This window comes from Loxodonta africana, chromosome 27 (genome assembly GCF_030014295.1).
Source record: "Loxodonta africana isolate mLoxAfr1 chromosome 27, mLoxAfr1.hap2, whole genome shotgun sequence".
In the NCBI taxonomy this organism is placed as follows: domain Eukaryota; kingdom Metazoa; phylum Chordata; class Mammalia; order Proboscidea; family Elephantidae; genus Loxodonta; species Loxodonta africana.
The window spans coordinates 30,203,176-30,218,714 of NC_087368.1; the positions used below are offsets into that span (position 1 = coordinate 30,203,176).

General features: G+C 40.9%; 1 protein-coding gene across 2 annotated transcripts in view; it reads right to left on the minus strand.

Annotated features, from left to right (window-relative positions):
• Positions 1 to 15,539, minus strand: part of GADL1 (glutamate decarboxylase like 1) — a 150,308-nt gene that overhangs the window by 118,676 nt on the left and 16,093 nt on the right. The window contains exons 5-8 of one of the 2 annotated variants that reach the window (XM_010595538.3): positions 11,453 to 11,461; positions 10,381 to 10,458; positions 10,206 to 10,260; positions 4,604 to 4,720 (exon numbers count right to left, since the gene is read on the minus strand). In XM_010595538.3, coding sequence (XP_010593840.2) covers positions 4,604 to 4,720; positions 10,206 to 10,260; positions 10,381 to 10,458; positions 11,453 to 11,461 — 259 coding nt within the window. Of the gene's footprint in view, positions 1 to 4,603; positions 4,721 to 10,205; positions 10,261 to 10,380; positions 10,461 to 11,452; positions 11,462 to 15,539 lie in introns of both variants that reach the window. The other variant, XM_010595539.3, reaches the window with a different exon arrangement.

Genomic DNA, 15,539 nt, shown 5'->3' on the forward strand with positions numbered 1-15,539 from the left:
GCATAGCAAAGATGGTGAGGATGGCGCAGGACTGGGCACTGTTTTGTTCTGTTGTACACAGGGTCACCATGAGTCAGAACTGACTCGACGGCACATAACAACAACAATAGAGGATGCAAATTGTTAAGCACTCAACTATTAGCCAAAGGTTGGCAATTTAAAGCCATCCAGAGACACCTCGGAACGTAGGCCTGGTGATCTGCTTCCAAAATATTACACAGTCTTGAAAACTTTATGCGGCAGTTCTACAGAGAGTCACTGTGAGTCAGAATTCACTCAATGGCAACTAACAACAACAACAACAATGAAAAATCAGATCTTTTCAGCCAAATGGCTTTCAGAAATATTTTCAAAGTAAAAGTGGAAGAGTAGAAGACAGGGAGCTTGGAACTTAAGGAAGTTAATCATGCAAAAGGTAAAATTTTAAGAGCAAAGGAGAAAGGAGTTAAAAAGAAGATGAAAGGCTATCCCATAGTCAATAGGTCTGAAGGGAGGGGAAGGAAAAAATCAATGTAGGGCATATGAATATGAAAGTCAGTGTAGTCCTTGAAATTGGGCAGACTTCTAAGTTTTCATTTGTAGGGCAATGAAGAGTGACTGCAGTGAGAGGAACACAAGGGGACTAGCTTAAGCTGTGTGGAATGTTCTTTGAGGTTATTTAAACCTCACGACATCCCACAGAGAATAGGGTTATTACCACCTCCATTTTACAGATAAACTAAGGCTCACGGGTGGTAGATGAACTGTCCAAGGTTTCACAGGTAATAAAAATCAGATCTGGAATCCATTTTCTAATCACAGTAACATCATGGCTTAGGAAAGGGGACCATTTGACAAATAGTGGAGTACAACATGGAGTAGTGAGGAATGAAGGAAATACTATAGGCAGGTGAGGTCAAGAGCTGCCGAGGATGTATACAAGAGCTATTTTTGGCCACAGAATTTAAAAAGTTCGACCCCAATACCATGTAGGAAGACGTGCCAAGATCGTGTGCACCAAGGATATGGAAGATGAAGGAAATGAGACATTTATATCATTCCCGGATTATTATTAAAGCTGGGTCCACTGGTATGCAAGAAGAGAATGTACACACAGCACAAGCCACTTTGTGGCCTTACATTCCATTTTAGAACAACTCTCCCATGCAAGGCTGGAACTAGGGTGAGGTGAGTGAGCCACCTGGGGTGCAGAACATAACGAGACACTCTCAGACTTGTGCACTCGTTGACCCTACCCTTATACAACCCTGAGAGTGAATGCCTCCTTAAATTTGAGCCCTAGGCACCTCTCCTGCTTCACCATAGTTCCGACTCTGCTTCTATGATTGGGTTGGAGTTCTAACAACTTCCGGGGGTCCCCAAAAGCTTGTGAGCTGTGATGTATCCCAAGGGTGGTATGTGTGCAAATAACCAAGTATCTCCGATAAAGGACTGAAGACTTGAGGTCATCAGTCATGTCCCCTTCCTGCTGCACTCTCTGCCACACTGGGATTCACAATGGACCATGGGTGATAAACACTGGGCTACAAAGACAACTGCTTTCGCTATCTGAAAAAATGTTATCCTAGTCTCCTAGTTGAAGAGCCACAGATCTGTATTTTGAGATTTTGACCCATGCAAACATTACGATGATTTATATATTAGGTTCCTTTATTAAGCTGCCTACTTTTCTTCATCCTTTTATCCTCTGACCTCACTGAGAATCTACCAATGACATCTGTCAGAAGGATTAATGAGTAAGACCCAGCCACACCCATTTACTCTCTCCATTTCCGCCTGCCTCATGCATTACATTTGCTGTCCTTCATGTCTCCTCTTCTATCCTCCGTCTCCTATTCCTCCTAAAAAAAGTAAACAATATTCTCCCCACACCTAGTGAGCTCATCTGACGTTTTAAATTCACGTGAGCAATCTGGAGACGTTAGTTCAGTGGTTTACAGAGGGGTTTTGCAGAATTAGGAACAGCTCACCTACAACCCCATTCCTCAAACGAGCTGAAAGGCAAAAAAACACAACCCATCACTTCAACGTCCTATGTCTACTTGTACGGCTTTCTAAATCCCCAATTCTAGAACTGGTGAAAGTACCTAAGCCGTCATCTGCATGATGAAGGAGCTAGAATTTCTATCTCAATAAGAACCGTCATTTATTGAGCAATTGCTATATGCTAGGCAGTGTGGTATGCCATTTTACATCCATGTTCTCTTAATCGATTTGTTAAAAAAATTAACAGTAGAACCAATCCTGAAATGGAGGTGAAAGTAGGGGTGGAATGCAGATCTGGAAGTGTATAAAGCCCATTATTTTAAATGCAATGTTTTCTACCACCCCTTGGACTTGGATAAAGAGCAGGCATGAGACTTTAGGAAGCTGGACTGGGTGTATAAGCCTTTGCAGCATCCACAGCCTCTGCTTCAAGAAGAGCTGGACCAAACGTGGCAGCCTCGCCTAAGGCAGAGGTGGAATAACGTTTGCTCTCATGGAAGAAGAACGGTATTCAAGACCGAAGATTCTAACAAAATTCAAGTTCTTCTTGTTCAGTTGTTTAAACATGCATTGTAATTAATCAAATTTAAGACACTACTAAAGGGAAGATTTACTATTTTTTAGGTACCACTAAGATAGAATAAAAAGACATCAACATACTAATTTCAGAGTTGTTAAAAAATATGTATTAAAAAGTGCATTTTAGAATTAATAAAATATGGTGTATATGCAGAGTGACTTTGTTTATGGAGAACAGGCAATCTTAATTACATTAAAAAAATAAAAGCAAATAAATACCAGTTTTTAATATTTTAAAGACTCTTTAAAATATCCTTTAAAATTTTTCCAAGAGATCAAACCAATTACTGTTAATTTTATTAATTTTTTTATCTTCAAAATCAATAAGCTACCCATGGTATATGAAGTTTTTTCAAGATAAATTAAACACTCCTGTAAGAAATTTTATCAACAGATTGATGCCTGCAATATTAAAGGAGAGTGAACACTGTCTCCATGCTAGAGCTTCTTAATTTCTTTCATAGGCCAGCTAGACCACCGTCAAGTTTAATCTAGCACCATAAGCATTTATTAGATTCTTGCTATGTGCAAATAGAGAATTTGGTATGCATTAAATATTTCCTTATAAAAGTGTTTCCTTCAAAAATTCCACCTTTAATTTTCAAAGAATCTAGAGAGTTTTTCATTCCTACTTATGAATCACAATTGTAAGGCCCATAAATCTCTTAATATCCTTCCCAATTTAGATACTGTTGTAATTACCCTGTTTTACATAAGCTATATAATCCATATTTGATGTTTCTCTTATGAGAGCAGAATGAGTAAGCGTAACTGCTGATGTATTTGATTTTTCCCCTTTATTTCTACAATTATAAAAGTGTTCACTTCATATTATCTTTTAGAACATAATGTATTGTTATGCGTCTAAGTCTATAAAAATCAATAAGACGTAAATTGAAATGTGAACAGATACAAATGCTATAGTCCCATTTAAAGAAGTCACAAATAACCCACCTGAAGTCCTGCCATTGGCATGCTGATAACAGTTTATAATTCTAGTAAGGTTTATATTACAGCTGCTCTTACCAAGTATTAGGATAAATTTAATGAAAACCTTGAGTTGCTGAAAAAATTCTCTCCATATCATATCGCAGACACTTTACTTTGCAAACATGAAGTAATACAAACTATAAAATTATATGTAGGTATATCCCCCAAATGTTTAGTTCAGCAAATCAAAAATGTTGACTTTTCCTCTTCTGATAAGGAGGATCTGAACTACTCGATTACCTGAGGAAAGTTCACTTAAGTCTTATCAGCATGTTCAACAGTCCCTTCTCTTGGGTAGAATCAAACTAATTAGCTCCTGGTTTCACCAAAAAAAAAAAAGAAAGAAAGCCAAAAAGCTCAACAAGCACTCATAACTGGCTGAATTAAACTTTTTAACCCTCGATAAGTAAAATTTCAAGCGTTACCTTTAATTAAAGAAAAAATTATTACGAAGAGACTTCGGACTTAGAAAATTAATTAGGAAACAAAAAAAAAAAAAAATGTGACTCCTCCAGTTATAAATTATGAAGAATCTCTCTCAAATAATTACCTATGATTGATCCAGATAAAACTTGCTTTAATTATAGCAGGTAATTACGTAATGTAGCTTTGTTTCCATTTTCTGGCTGATTGGGATCATATAATTTTCGAAGAGACTTCACAGACCACGTCAGTCATCTCCCTCTTAACAAATGACAAGACTGAAGCTTAAAGAGCTGAAGTCACAACGAGGAGAAAGCGAGTCAGAATCAAAGTCTCCTGACTCCATAATTCAAAATGTGTCCCCTGCACCACACCACCTCAATGGCAGTAGTTCCGGAGGGCAAAAAAGATGGTTCACGGGGGAGGGGGAAATAAAATGGAAGCCAGAAAACTAAAACAAGATTTAAATCAAGTCTTGGAATCTTCTTCTTTGCACCTTACAGTAAAGCACATGTCTAGTTCCCCAAATTAGAAATAAACACATAAATAAAGTAGCTCACATCCAAGATGGAGACCGTTCCACCAAAGCTGCAAAAATACTATAAAGTTGAATGTCTGTACTTACGTCCACATGAAGCCAGAGGCCATGCCTCTCACAGATGTCAGCTATTTCATCCAGAGGATCGAAGGCTCCCAAAACTGTTGTACCGGAGGTGGCACACACGAGAAATGGTGCTGCCCCCTGTGTGAAGGATCCACACACAAAGAGAATTATCACTGTTACCATGAAATTTGTCCTACAGTATGGTTATAAACATAGTGATACATCCAGATATTCATTTGGTTTCTTTGGAGATAATGGTTAATTCAGTGGGTAGTTTTAAACTTCTCCACTAAGTGGCCTCTTGTAATTAGAAACCAGTTAAGGAAACTGGGAAAATGGCAGGACGATAGGAGTCTGTCCCAACTCTTTCTGCCTCCTCACTCATTTTACTCTCATTTTTTTTCTGTCGTAATTTCTGTTCTATAGATGTCCCAGTAAGACAGTGAACAGCCTCAACTGCAATGGTGAACATTCTACATTATGTGTAGCTCCTTGGAAAAATACACTGGAGCTTCCACAATACCTGCCTGCATTGTTACTCCTCTCCAAAATAAATAGGAGCACAACTGGAAGATAAAGAGCCAGCACCAGGAATGAGCTATGTAGGTCTGTCTACTTATCACCTTGAAAAAAAAAAAAAAACATAGTGACAAAACAAAGAATGTGCTGACATACAGATTTGGTATCACAGGGGATAAGGTAATCTGACTGGCATACACTCCCCAAAATGGTTGCCACAACAGAGAAATCCACTGGAAAGTGCTGGAAAAGAAAGCTTGTACCACTCCTACCGTGATAATTCCTCCACACACAGCTGGGAGAGTGAACAAGTGCCAAAAAGAAATGGAGGAGGAAGGGGACAATGTGGAACCACGCAGAGGGATGAATGTTAATCCCAGTCAAACTAGCCAGGCACCTTGGCCCCATTCAAGTAGTTTATTCCAACTAGGAGAGAAAGAAGTCCCTGAGTGGTGCTAACAGTTAATGCACTCAAATCTTAACTGAAAGGTTAGATGTTCAACTCTACCCAGAGGCATCTTGGAAGAAAGACCTGTTGATCTACTTCTGAAAAAACCAGCCATTGAAAAGCCTATGGAGCACAGTTCTACTCTGATACACACGGGGTCACCCTGAGTTGGAACTGACTTGACAGCAACTGGTTTGAGTAGAGGATGAATACATGCGATTGTTTCCAAATGGATCTATCCCGGCATGGTGGCATACATGTGTTGTTGCTCACTGCGGAAGTTGCAGGCAACAGTGGGGATGGGGAAAGCAACTAGAACTCTCAGATTCTAGAGCACTTGAGGAACAAGTGACAAGAACATGCACTGCCTTTAGAACTCATTTTACGTCCATTTAGGATGGAAGCATTTTTTTCCCTCAGTTTTATCTCGAAGTGTAGTTGTAATTGCAATATATCTTTATGTCCTTTTAGCAACAAGGTTGTTGCAATTGAACCAGACTCATTCCAGTTAGCTGACCTTTGACAGTCAAATGTTATTTCTTAATGGGTAGTGGGGCACAGCAAAGACACCTGTCCTCTCTCTAAAATGAGATGAAAAGTGAATGGCACATACGAATCCTTCTATTATTTTGGCACACAGTTCAAACACATGGAATCCGGTCCACCCAGACCTCTTACAGCCAGACCAGTAGGCTGACAGAGCTTCTGGGGAACCACAGCCTTTAGAAATTCTTCCCTGTATTCAACTACTAACAGATTATGTCTTTATTAGGCCCAGTGACCTCCACGAAATGAGACCAGATTTACATCAATCATTAAAAGTAATAGAAAAAGTAATTTACTACAATAATTTAAGGTGTCTTTAATGGCTGAGCTTTTCCTCATAAACTCTTGTGACATCATTACAGTGGTGAGAGAATGCCTGTGCAAACTATTACAGCTCATTAATGAGTTTTCTTCACCTTTTTCACAATCCTAGCTATAAATATCAGGCTCAGAAATTAAACTTTCGCCATCTGGATTTAACCTTCCATAGTATTTTTTTTTTTCTCTTCCCCAGATCTGCCGTTAATGAGAAAATTCAGGGACACATTACCCACTGCATCCTGCAGATGCGCCGTACTCTCCGAGAAAGTTTGTCATCTCAAACGCTCACATACAAAAGTACCTCCAAGTAGTCAGGGGTTATCCTCGTTTCCGCTTTTCATAAGGACTTTAGCATCTCTAATGCTTCTGTGGTTTTCACCATCTTTGTAATGGCACTGCGTAAAGGTCACTGCCCGGCAGTTTTTTACTGGGTTGTGATTGCCCAGGGAATTGGATCCCAGCAGAAAAATACTTGCTGCGCTAATCCCTATGTCAGAAACAATATGACTTAAAGGCTTGAAACAAAACAAGCAGGCCTGAGACTACTGAGAAAAATAAACTAGTCATCAGGTATTAGTATCTAAGGCTGGATGCAAGCTTCGGCCTTGGTGAATCCAATCTCAAGTTGAAGTGACTTGGAAGGAAAAACAGAGGAGGCCAGCTCTAGCCCTATTGCCCTACTTTTAAATGTGCCTAAAGCAATGTTTTTCTTCTTGAAAACATTTTTTTTCCAAGTTCTCAACTTTAGGGTTATGTCAGTTTCCTGTACTTTCATCATCGAAACAAAACTTTTCAAGCAATGAAAATAATAATGACTGCAGTAGAATGAGACACATGAAATATATTAGAATCACGAGCTTTTAATGATACTAAAAAAAAAAAGTGTTGGCTATCTTTGGAGAGTGCTAGGCAACCAACTTACTATTCTGACAACCGGTAAATACGGAAGACAATACAGCATTTATCCTGCCTTGCCTGTACAAAATATTTCCATACCAAAACAGAAAAACAATACAAAAACCAAACCCATTTCCACCAAGTTGATTCTGACTTTTAATGACCCTATAGGACAGACAGAACTGTCCCATAGGGTTTCTGAAATCATCACAGAAGAAAGCAGATTGCCGCCATCTTTCTCCCTCGGGGCGCTGGTGGGTTCAACTGCCAACCCTCCCATCAGCAGCCACACACTTAGCCATTGCACCACCAAGGCACAGGAAAACCAAATAGGGGTGAGGGAACTTTCTCCTTTACAGTAGCATTCCAGCCAATAAGTGGAAGAAAGACAGAATGAATTAGAACATCAGCTAATAAAATAATGGGTCTGGACAGGGAGCATCAATGGCAGCCAGATCTATGAGATGAGAGACTGATGGAGAGCTTTATAATGGAGAGATCAGGCTGACAGATCTGAACCCACCAATCAACCTTACCACAAAAAGGGGGTTCTTCCTGAAAGACAAAATACCACCTAAGACTTATTCTTGGTTAAAAAAAAAATCCAAGATCTAAGCTGAATTTCACTGAGCCTCAAGATCTAACTACCAAAGTATAGGAAATACAGAGAACAGACTGGAGAAGGGGAAGACATGGATTAGAAAAGATTTATGTGATGTGTCAACTAAATGCCGTGTGTGGACTATGTTCAAATCCTAACTCAAACAAGTCAACGATTTAAATAAATAAAAGACAGGAAAGGCAATGGGAGAAACTGTAATATAGACCAGATATTTGATGATTTGCTGATGTTATGAAATTACTATTTTTTTGGTATGATCATGGAACTGTGTGTTTTTGAAAGAGACCATATCTTTCACAATGTCTGAGATTTGCTTCAGAGTAATCCTGTGGTGGTGGGAAGGGATGGGGGTATTAAAAAAAAAAAATGAATTCAGTATGACTTAATGGGTATTAAAGTTAATGGACATAAGGAGATTCGTCATACTCTTCTTTCTAGCTTTATGTATGTTTGGAAATTTACATAATGAAATGTTTAAAGGTCTTGAAGGAGAGGAAGGAAGGAGGGAAGAAGGAAGGAAGGAAGGAAGGAAGGAAGGAAGGAAGGAAGGAAGGAAGGAAGGAAGGAAGGAAGGAAGGAAGGAAGGAAGGAAGGAAGGAAGGAAGGAAGGAAGGAAGGAAGGAAGGAAGGAAGGAAGGAAGGAAGGAGATGAACCACACAAAAACCACAATCTTCCCTGCCAACAAGCACTGATGACATAATGGAAGTTATTTCTGATAGGAATTTCTGTAGAAAAAGTGAACCTAAAACTAGAAAGCAATATTTTTAGTTCAAAGCAAAACAAACTCTTCAAGGGTTGTACTGTAGAATTTTACTCAAGATTCAGAGGAATTTTGATAGTCTGTACCATTAGACAGCTATCAAATCCCCTTGTCACTGGAATGATCTTTAAAACCACACCAAAAAAGGATAAATGTGGCTGTCAGGACATACACCTGAAAACAATACATACGCAATAGTGGTAGAATTTTCCAGCATGCCCCAGGACAAGGCGATTCTTATGCAAAGTTTAAAAAAGAAAGAGTACAGCAATAGAAATGGAATATAAAGACAAAAAAAAAATTTTAAACATGTTTTTTAGTGTGAAATCCTAAGAGGATAGCTATACTTACACCTCAGCTCAGAAGCTGGGCTTTTCATTTTTTCGGCAGTCACGCCTGATCTCGTTGCTACCTATTGAAACATTATTGGAGAACGGTCTGATGCTCCATTAGTAGTGGGTGGTGTGGTGGGATAGGAGGGAAACAGTAAAGCTGGTTCACCTAATTTAGCAGGTTTTGGTTCCAGGTATGCTCATTAAGAAGCAAGATGGCCAGGACCTCCTACCTTGGCTGGTGAATAGCAGATGACTAGGGCCAAGCTTTGCCTTCCCATGCTAGGGGTATATTAGCTTTAACATATGCTGGCAGCTAAGAAAGAGAAGGCATTCTGTCAGACAGTGGTGTCACCAGGGTTGCTGTCACCCAATGTGGTAACACATAATGACCCTATACAACAGGGTAGAACTGCCCCCACAGGGTTTCCAAGGAGCAGCTGGTGGATTTGAACTGCTCGCCTTTTGGTTAGCAGCCGAGCTCTTAACCACTGCACTACCAGGGCTCCTATAACTAACCACAGGGATGTTTTTATCAAAAAAATAACAAATTCCTGCTGAAACACTGCACCAAATCTTTACAGACAGTCATTTTGGTGTCACTCCCTCTGACAGTGTCACCCGGTGTGGTCTGCACCCCCAAGGCCCCCATGGCGATGCCACTGCTGCCAGAGCTGGACCTAGACCTACTATGGGGTGAGAGCAACAGATGGACTTTGGGTTGGGAGCAACCTGGGAGGGCAGGTTGATCAAGAAATCAGTAATCATCCTGAATGGAACTCAGAGGCTTGGTTTGGCTAGTAGAATTCTGAGAGTCAGGAGTTATGTAGGAGAACAGATGCTGGACCCTGCTGGAGAGGCTGGGTTCATCCTTAGGGCTAATTCTAGGCAAGGATCCTGAATACGGTGATGCCAATGTTTTAATAGGCTCCGGCCACCTGGGAATGAGAACATCCAAGAAACTCCACAGAACATGGAGAGCCAAGCACCTGGAAATAGAACATCTGTAAATGAGTTTCCCTATTTTAACTTCAACAAATTCTCTTCATTCTCCCACACATAGAAATGGGTTAGGCTGTTTGCATTCTCTCCCCGCCCATCTCAGCCTCTCTCTCATCCCCAGACACACAAAACGCACACATTGTCTCTCCCTCTCTTTCTTTTTCTCCCCTCTCACCTCTTTTCTGGCTTGCCAGACTTGTTTCTCCAGTTCCTCAGGTATCATCTTACCTCTAAGGGATAGATTTGAGAAGTTCAGTTATGTTTAGAAGTTAACAGACAGCGCTACAGCTTTTTAAAGGGTATGGATCTCCCCCTCCACCCACCACGCTTCCGAATCCTGTCCACATCACCTTCCATCTGTTTCCACAAAGCAAACGTTGTCAGTACCAATCCCAAGAAAGGAGGCTGCCTTCTTCATGGAGTAATGACTCTGAATTAAAAGGGGCAAAGGAGAAGGGAGAGACATGAACACATAATATGAAAAAAATATTGCATATTTTCTAAATGAGTGTAAGTCATCCTGGCTGAGCACAATCTTTGGAACATTACTGCACTGACATCAAAATTAAAAGAAAACAGTAATTTAATTGAGCCCCTTAGTACAGTCGTTGAGAACATTGACTTTGGAGTCTGAGAAACCAGGATTTAACTCCCAGGTCTACCCGTTACAGTTATGGAACTTTGAGCAAATAACATATATTCACCAAGGCTGTTTGCTAATCTGTAAAGTGGGTATGACAATAATGCCCTCTCCATCAATTTGTTAAGAATTAAATGGGTTAATACATGTAAAGGGTCTGGCATAGTGTCTGGCACATAGAACAAAGTTGGTTAGTGAAGGCTGTTATTCTTCTCAACATTGAGAAAAGTTTCTCTTGATGCTACTAATAAGACTCAGTATTAATGGAGACTTAGAATCTAGTCCACTGTTAACTCAAAACTCTCTAAAGAGATAGCAAGAGACTCTGTCGCAAAGGCTACCAGTGTCTTAGTCATCTAGTGCTGCTATAACATAAATACAAGTGGATGGCTTTAACAAAGAGAAATTTATTTTCTCACAGTCTAGTAGACTAGAAGTCCAAATTCAGGGTGTCGGCTCCAGAGGAAGGCTTTCTCTCTCTGTTGGCTCTGGATGAAGGTCTTTCTTGTCAATCTTCCCCTAGACTAGGAGTTTTTCTGCTCAGGAACCGCTGGTCTAAGGATGCGCTCTGCTCCTGGTGCTTCTTTCTTGGTAGTATGAAGTCCCCAACTCTCTGCTTGCTTCCCTTTCCTTTTATCTCTTGAGACATAAAAGGTGCTGCAGGCCACACCCCAGGGAAACTCCCTTTATTTACATTGGATCAGGGAGGTGACCTGGTAAGGGTGTTACAATCCCACCCTAATCTTTTAACATAAAATTACAATCACAAAATGGAGGACCACCACAGAATACTGGGAATCATGGCCTAACCAAGCTGATATACACATTTTGGGGGGGGTATAATTCAATCCACGACAACCGGTGAAGAATTTATTTTCAAGTGCAAAAAATGGGCTATAAATGCTGATCAGACACTTGACCAATCTTGTTTAATATTGAATGCAAGGCTGAAATTAAACACACAGGAATGTGGCTAAAATAATAATAACAAAAGTAATAATAAATTACAGGCATACTACCTTACTCAACCATGGCACGAGTGAGGCTGATAGACGGTTCTGGAATTAGGTCTGGTCTATTTCTTACTAGCAGATTGTAGTATACGCTTTAGATGGTTGAGCCTTCCTCTGCCCCTACTACATACAGCCTATAAAATAATTAGCATTCAAACATTGGAGATGTCACTCTTTATACATTAGTGAGGACAGGTGGTCAATTAATTCAATTTCATGCCAAAAAAATGAAGGTGTTAAGGACATTATTGTACCAAAAAACCTTAGTAATTTAATTTGTAGGTATGAATACATTAAAAAAGTAGTCATGCCTTCACACTTAACTTGATCTATTCTCTCCAATGTGGTGATTTTTTCTCTTCTCTGTCAAGAGGGTTATATTGGGAGCTTTTTTTTTTTTTAACTCTACACAAATAAATGCAGAAGTATGATCAGGAAGAATGATACCATCCTAATGGTATACCATCCTAAATAATTAATTTCCAAATATCAAACAGGACACGTCCAAAATGCCTGTAGGGTGCATTCATTTCAGGTCCTTACAAGAACACATGCATATTGAAGAGTGATAATGTACATGAAAATGTAATTAATTCTCCACTAGCTACATCAGCCTGGGTTGGTTGGAGGTGACATGCCCGGCATAACTAAAGTGACATAGCTGAGGTGAATTATTTCTCACCAGAGATGTGGGCTCTGGCAACCCAACAGCTATTGATTTCATAATGATAAATACTAGCCTACCTCACTGACATCTGCCTGTAAGGAAAATCACAGAGCTCTCTGCCCCTGAAAAATAGCAAAATATCCCCCAACCAATGAATCTGCTAAAAAAAAAAAAAAAAAAGACTCGTAATCAGAATAGCTTCGGTGCAGGTATTTTTAGGGGCCTCAGGGCAAAATACAGTCCAATGTCAATCTCAAATGGATAGGGACAGATACAAAGTCTGCAAAACTGAAGTCTGAACATCTGAAAGCGTGAGAAAAGGCAAAGAATCCTGGGGAAGGGAGGAAAAGAGAAAAAGAGCAATGCTTCAGACATGCTGAGTAGTTCCAAGGAAAGGAAAACCCTAGAAAGCTGGAGTTCAGAAATAACAGCTGCATTTAGAAACAAGTGGTTGCTGTTCCCATCACTAACAAAAGAAAAGTCAGTCGTTCTAAGACCCAGATTCCCCGTAGGTTTAAAACGTCTACAGAAGTTGCAAAAACCTCAGCGGGCATTCATTTCTATAAAGATAAAACAGCAAGTGCCTACGTGAACAGCACCGCTGAGCTGAAGTCTTACTTTCTGATCCCAGCAAAGGCTTTTTATATGACCTTGGGTTTCTCAATGAACCACTGTCTTCTGCTGGATTTAGACTGTGTTCTGGACACTTGGGCTTCTTCTAGTTCTGACCAGTTTGGTGATCCTTGAGCTCTAGAGCAGGAAGGGAAGGTTTTATACATGCTACTTATCAGGGAATAAAGAGAATGGGTGTGTAGAGGATGTCCCTAAGACCACATAGTTGGTTCAATTCCTTGAGCTTTGCACAACTCTGTAAAAAGCACCTGCTTGCCCACTAAGAATGCACACACAAACATCCAAGCCCAGGTCAGTTCACACCCAGAGAGCAGGGCCACGACCAGGGTGGGGTGTCTAGAGGGTAAAATGTAAGAAGGCATGACCCTGAAGCTTGTACCCTAAACACACATTCACATCACGCTAGCCCCTGCCCTGTGAGAGAGGAGCTAGGCCCATTGATCGCTGGCCTGGGCGGTAACAGTTCCTTTTTTCTCCTCCATGTTTAGAGGCAGGCAATGATCACTGCTTTATGCTGATTCCAAAAAGTCATCTGAATAGTTCAGGAACACTGTTGTTGTCAGTTCTGACTCACAGTGACCCCATGTACAAGAGAATGAAACACTGCCTGGTCTTGCGCCATCCTCACAATCATTGCCATGCTTCAGCCTATGGTTGCGGCCGCTGTATCAATCCATCTCACTGAGGCTCTTTCTCTTTTTTGCTGATCCTCTACTTTACCAAGCATGATGGCCTTTTCCAGGGACTGGTCCCTCTTGATAACATGTCCAAAGTACGTGAGACGTAATCTCACCATCCTTGCTTCTAATGAGCACTCTGGTTGTACTTCTTCCAAGACAGACCTGTTCAGGAACATTAGAAACCTAGGATTTCTCCACTCCCAAGGAATTCATATCTAAGTGCTAATCAAGTCTCAGGTGATCACTTTATTACTTTTCTCCAAAAGGTCCCTTCTGTTGGATTCCCGCTTAGCAATGGAGAGACTACTTTAGAAATGTTCACAGTATAGGGTCTCTGTCATCATCTCCCAGCTCTTCATCAAGAGCTGGATCACATCCAGAACCTGAAGCAGGCAAATGCACCCTCAGTGGAGAGAGCCAGTATTCTGCATTTGATGGTGCAAGGTGGGGATAAGTAATTAACCTGGTTAATCTGGGGCAGCATGAAAATGGGAAGAGTATGACCACGTGATAAAACAAGACAGGAAAATAACGCCTGGACCATGGACCAAACACCTAAAAGAAAACCAAGAGCGTGTAGCAACAAGGCTCCCATAGTATTTGGGGCCATTTAGTAAACACAGCCCTTTTTAATTATTTTTAAATTAAATACGTTAATTTGTTGTGATAAGTAGTAAAGGCAGCCACTAAAATATGAATTAGAATAATGGAAATGCTATCAGCTCTATCTTTTAGGCAGGGCAGGGAAAAGAGCAAGCCACAAAATGGAGCTGAGTGGATGGGGAGAAAGTACATACTCGGGGCTAAGGTGCTCTCAAAGCGATGGCATTTTCCCACAGAATTCACATCCACTTCTCGCTTTTTCAACTCCATCTTCTACTGGCATGAAGCCCTGGTGGCACAGTGGTTAAGAGCTCGGCTGCTAACCAAAAGGTGGGCAGTTTTAAACCACCAGCCTCTCCTTGAAAACCCTACGGGACAGTTCTACTCTGTCCTATACGGTCTCCATGAGTCGGAATCAACTCGAGGGCAGAGAGATTGGTTTGGTTTGGTTTGGTTTGGTTTGGTTTGGTCCGATGGCATGCTAGCTAAGGCTTTTGCATTCAATTTCTTCTTACTCCCCTGTATTGTGACTCTTTCCCAGGCATAATCTTTATTCTGGAAGATTCTAGGATGATTTCGCCTCTTTCAGGGTAATTATTCCAGAAGAGAACTCCAGCAAGTTTTAAACACAGCAAAGAATGAAAAGAGGCAAACGGGAAAACATCGAGCTGATAGCAGGGGCCCTATTAAACCAACTTTCCCGGGTCTGGAAATAGCAACCCAAACACAGAAGGGACTTCGTATTTCTGATCCGCAGGAGTCCCTCAAACTGACATATCCAGGGTTGGAACCCGGAGAGGGAAACTTTACTCCATAATAACTAAGCGTTTTCCCAAGCTGTCCACATTAGCAAACTCTTCTCTTGCTACAGAAAGAACACCTCATGAAGATGGGCCTCTGGCTGCTGCGTAAAAATCTGGGGCCAGACGATTCCTCCCAGGGGCCTGCCAGCATTCATCACCGACTTTGCCCTTAGCACTGAGCTAACTAAAGCAAAGGTGGAGCAGGGCAGAAGGGAAACGTGAAGGTGCCAGGTTTTCTTTCATGGCCGACCTCTCAGTGCACAGTTTTGTCTTTTTGCGATGGAAATGTAATGTTTGGTCTTAAAATATATATATATAACGGTACAGAAAAGCCCAGCAGGAAATAACAGAGAACTTTCAGGTTTTGGCTTCCTCGTGTGTTTGACAGAGACCTAGAATTACTGCAGAGGGTACTTCCTGGAAAGGATCTGGGAAAGAAGTGATGGCGGAGTGGACAGACACACCCACTG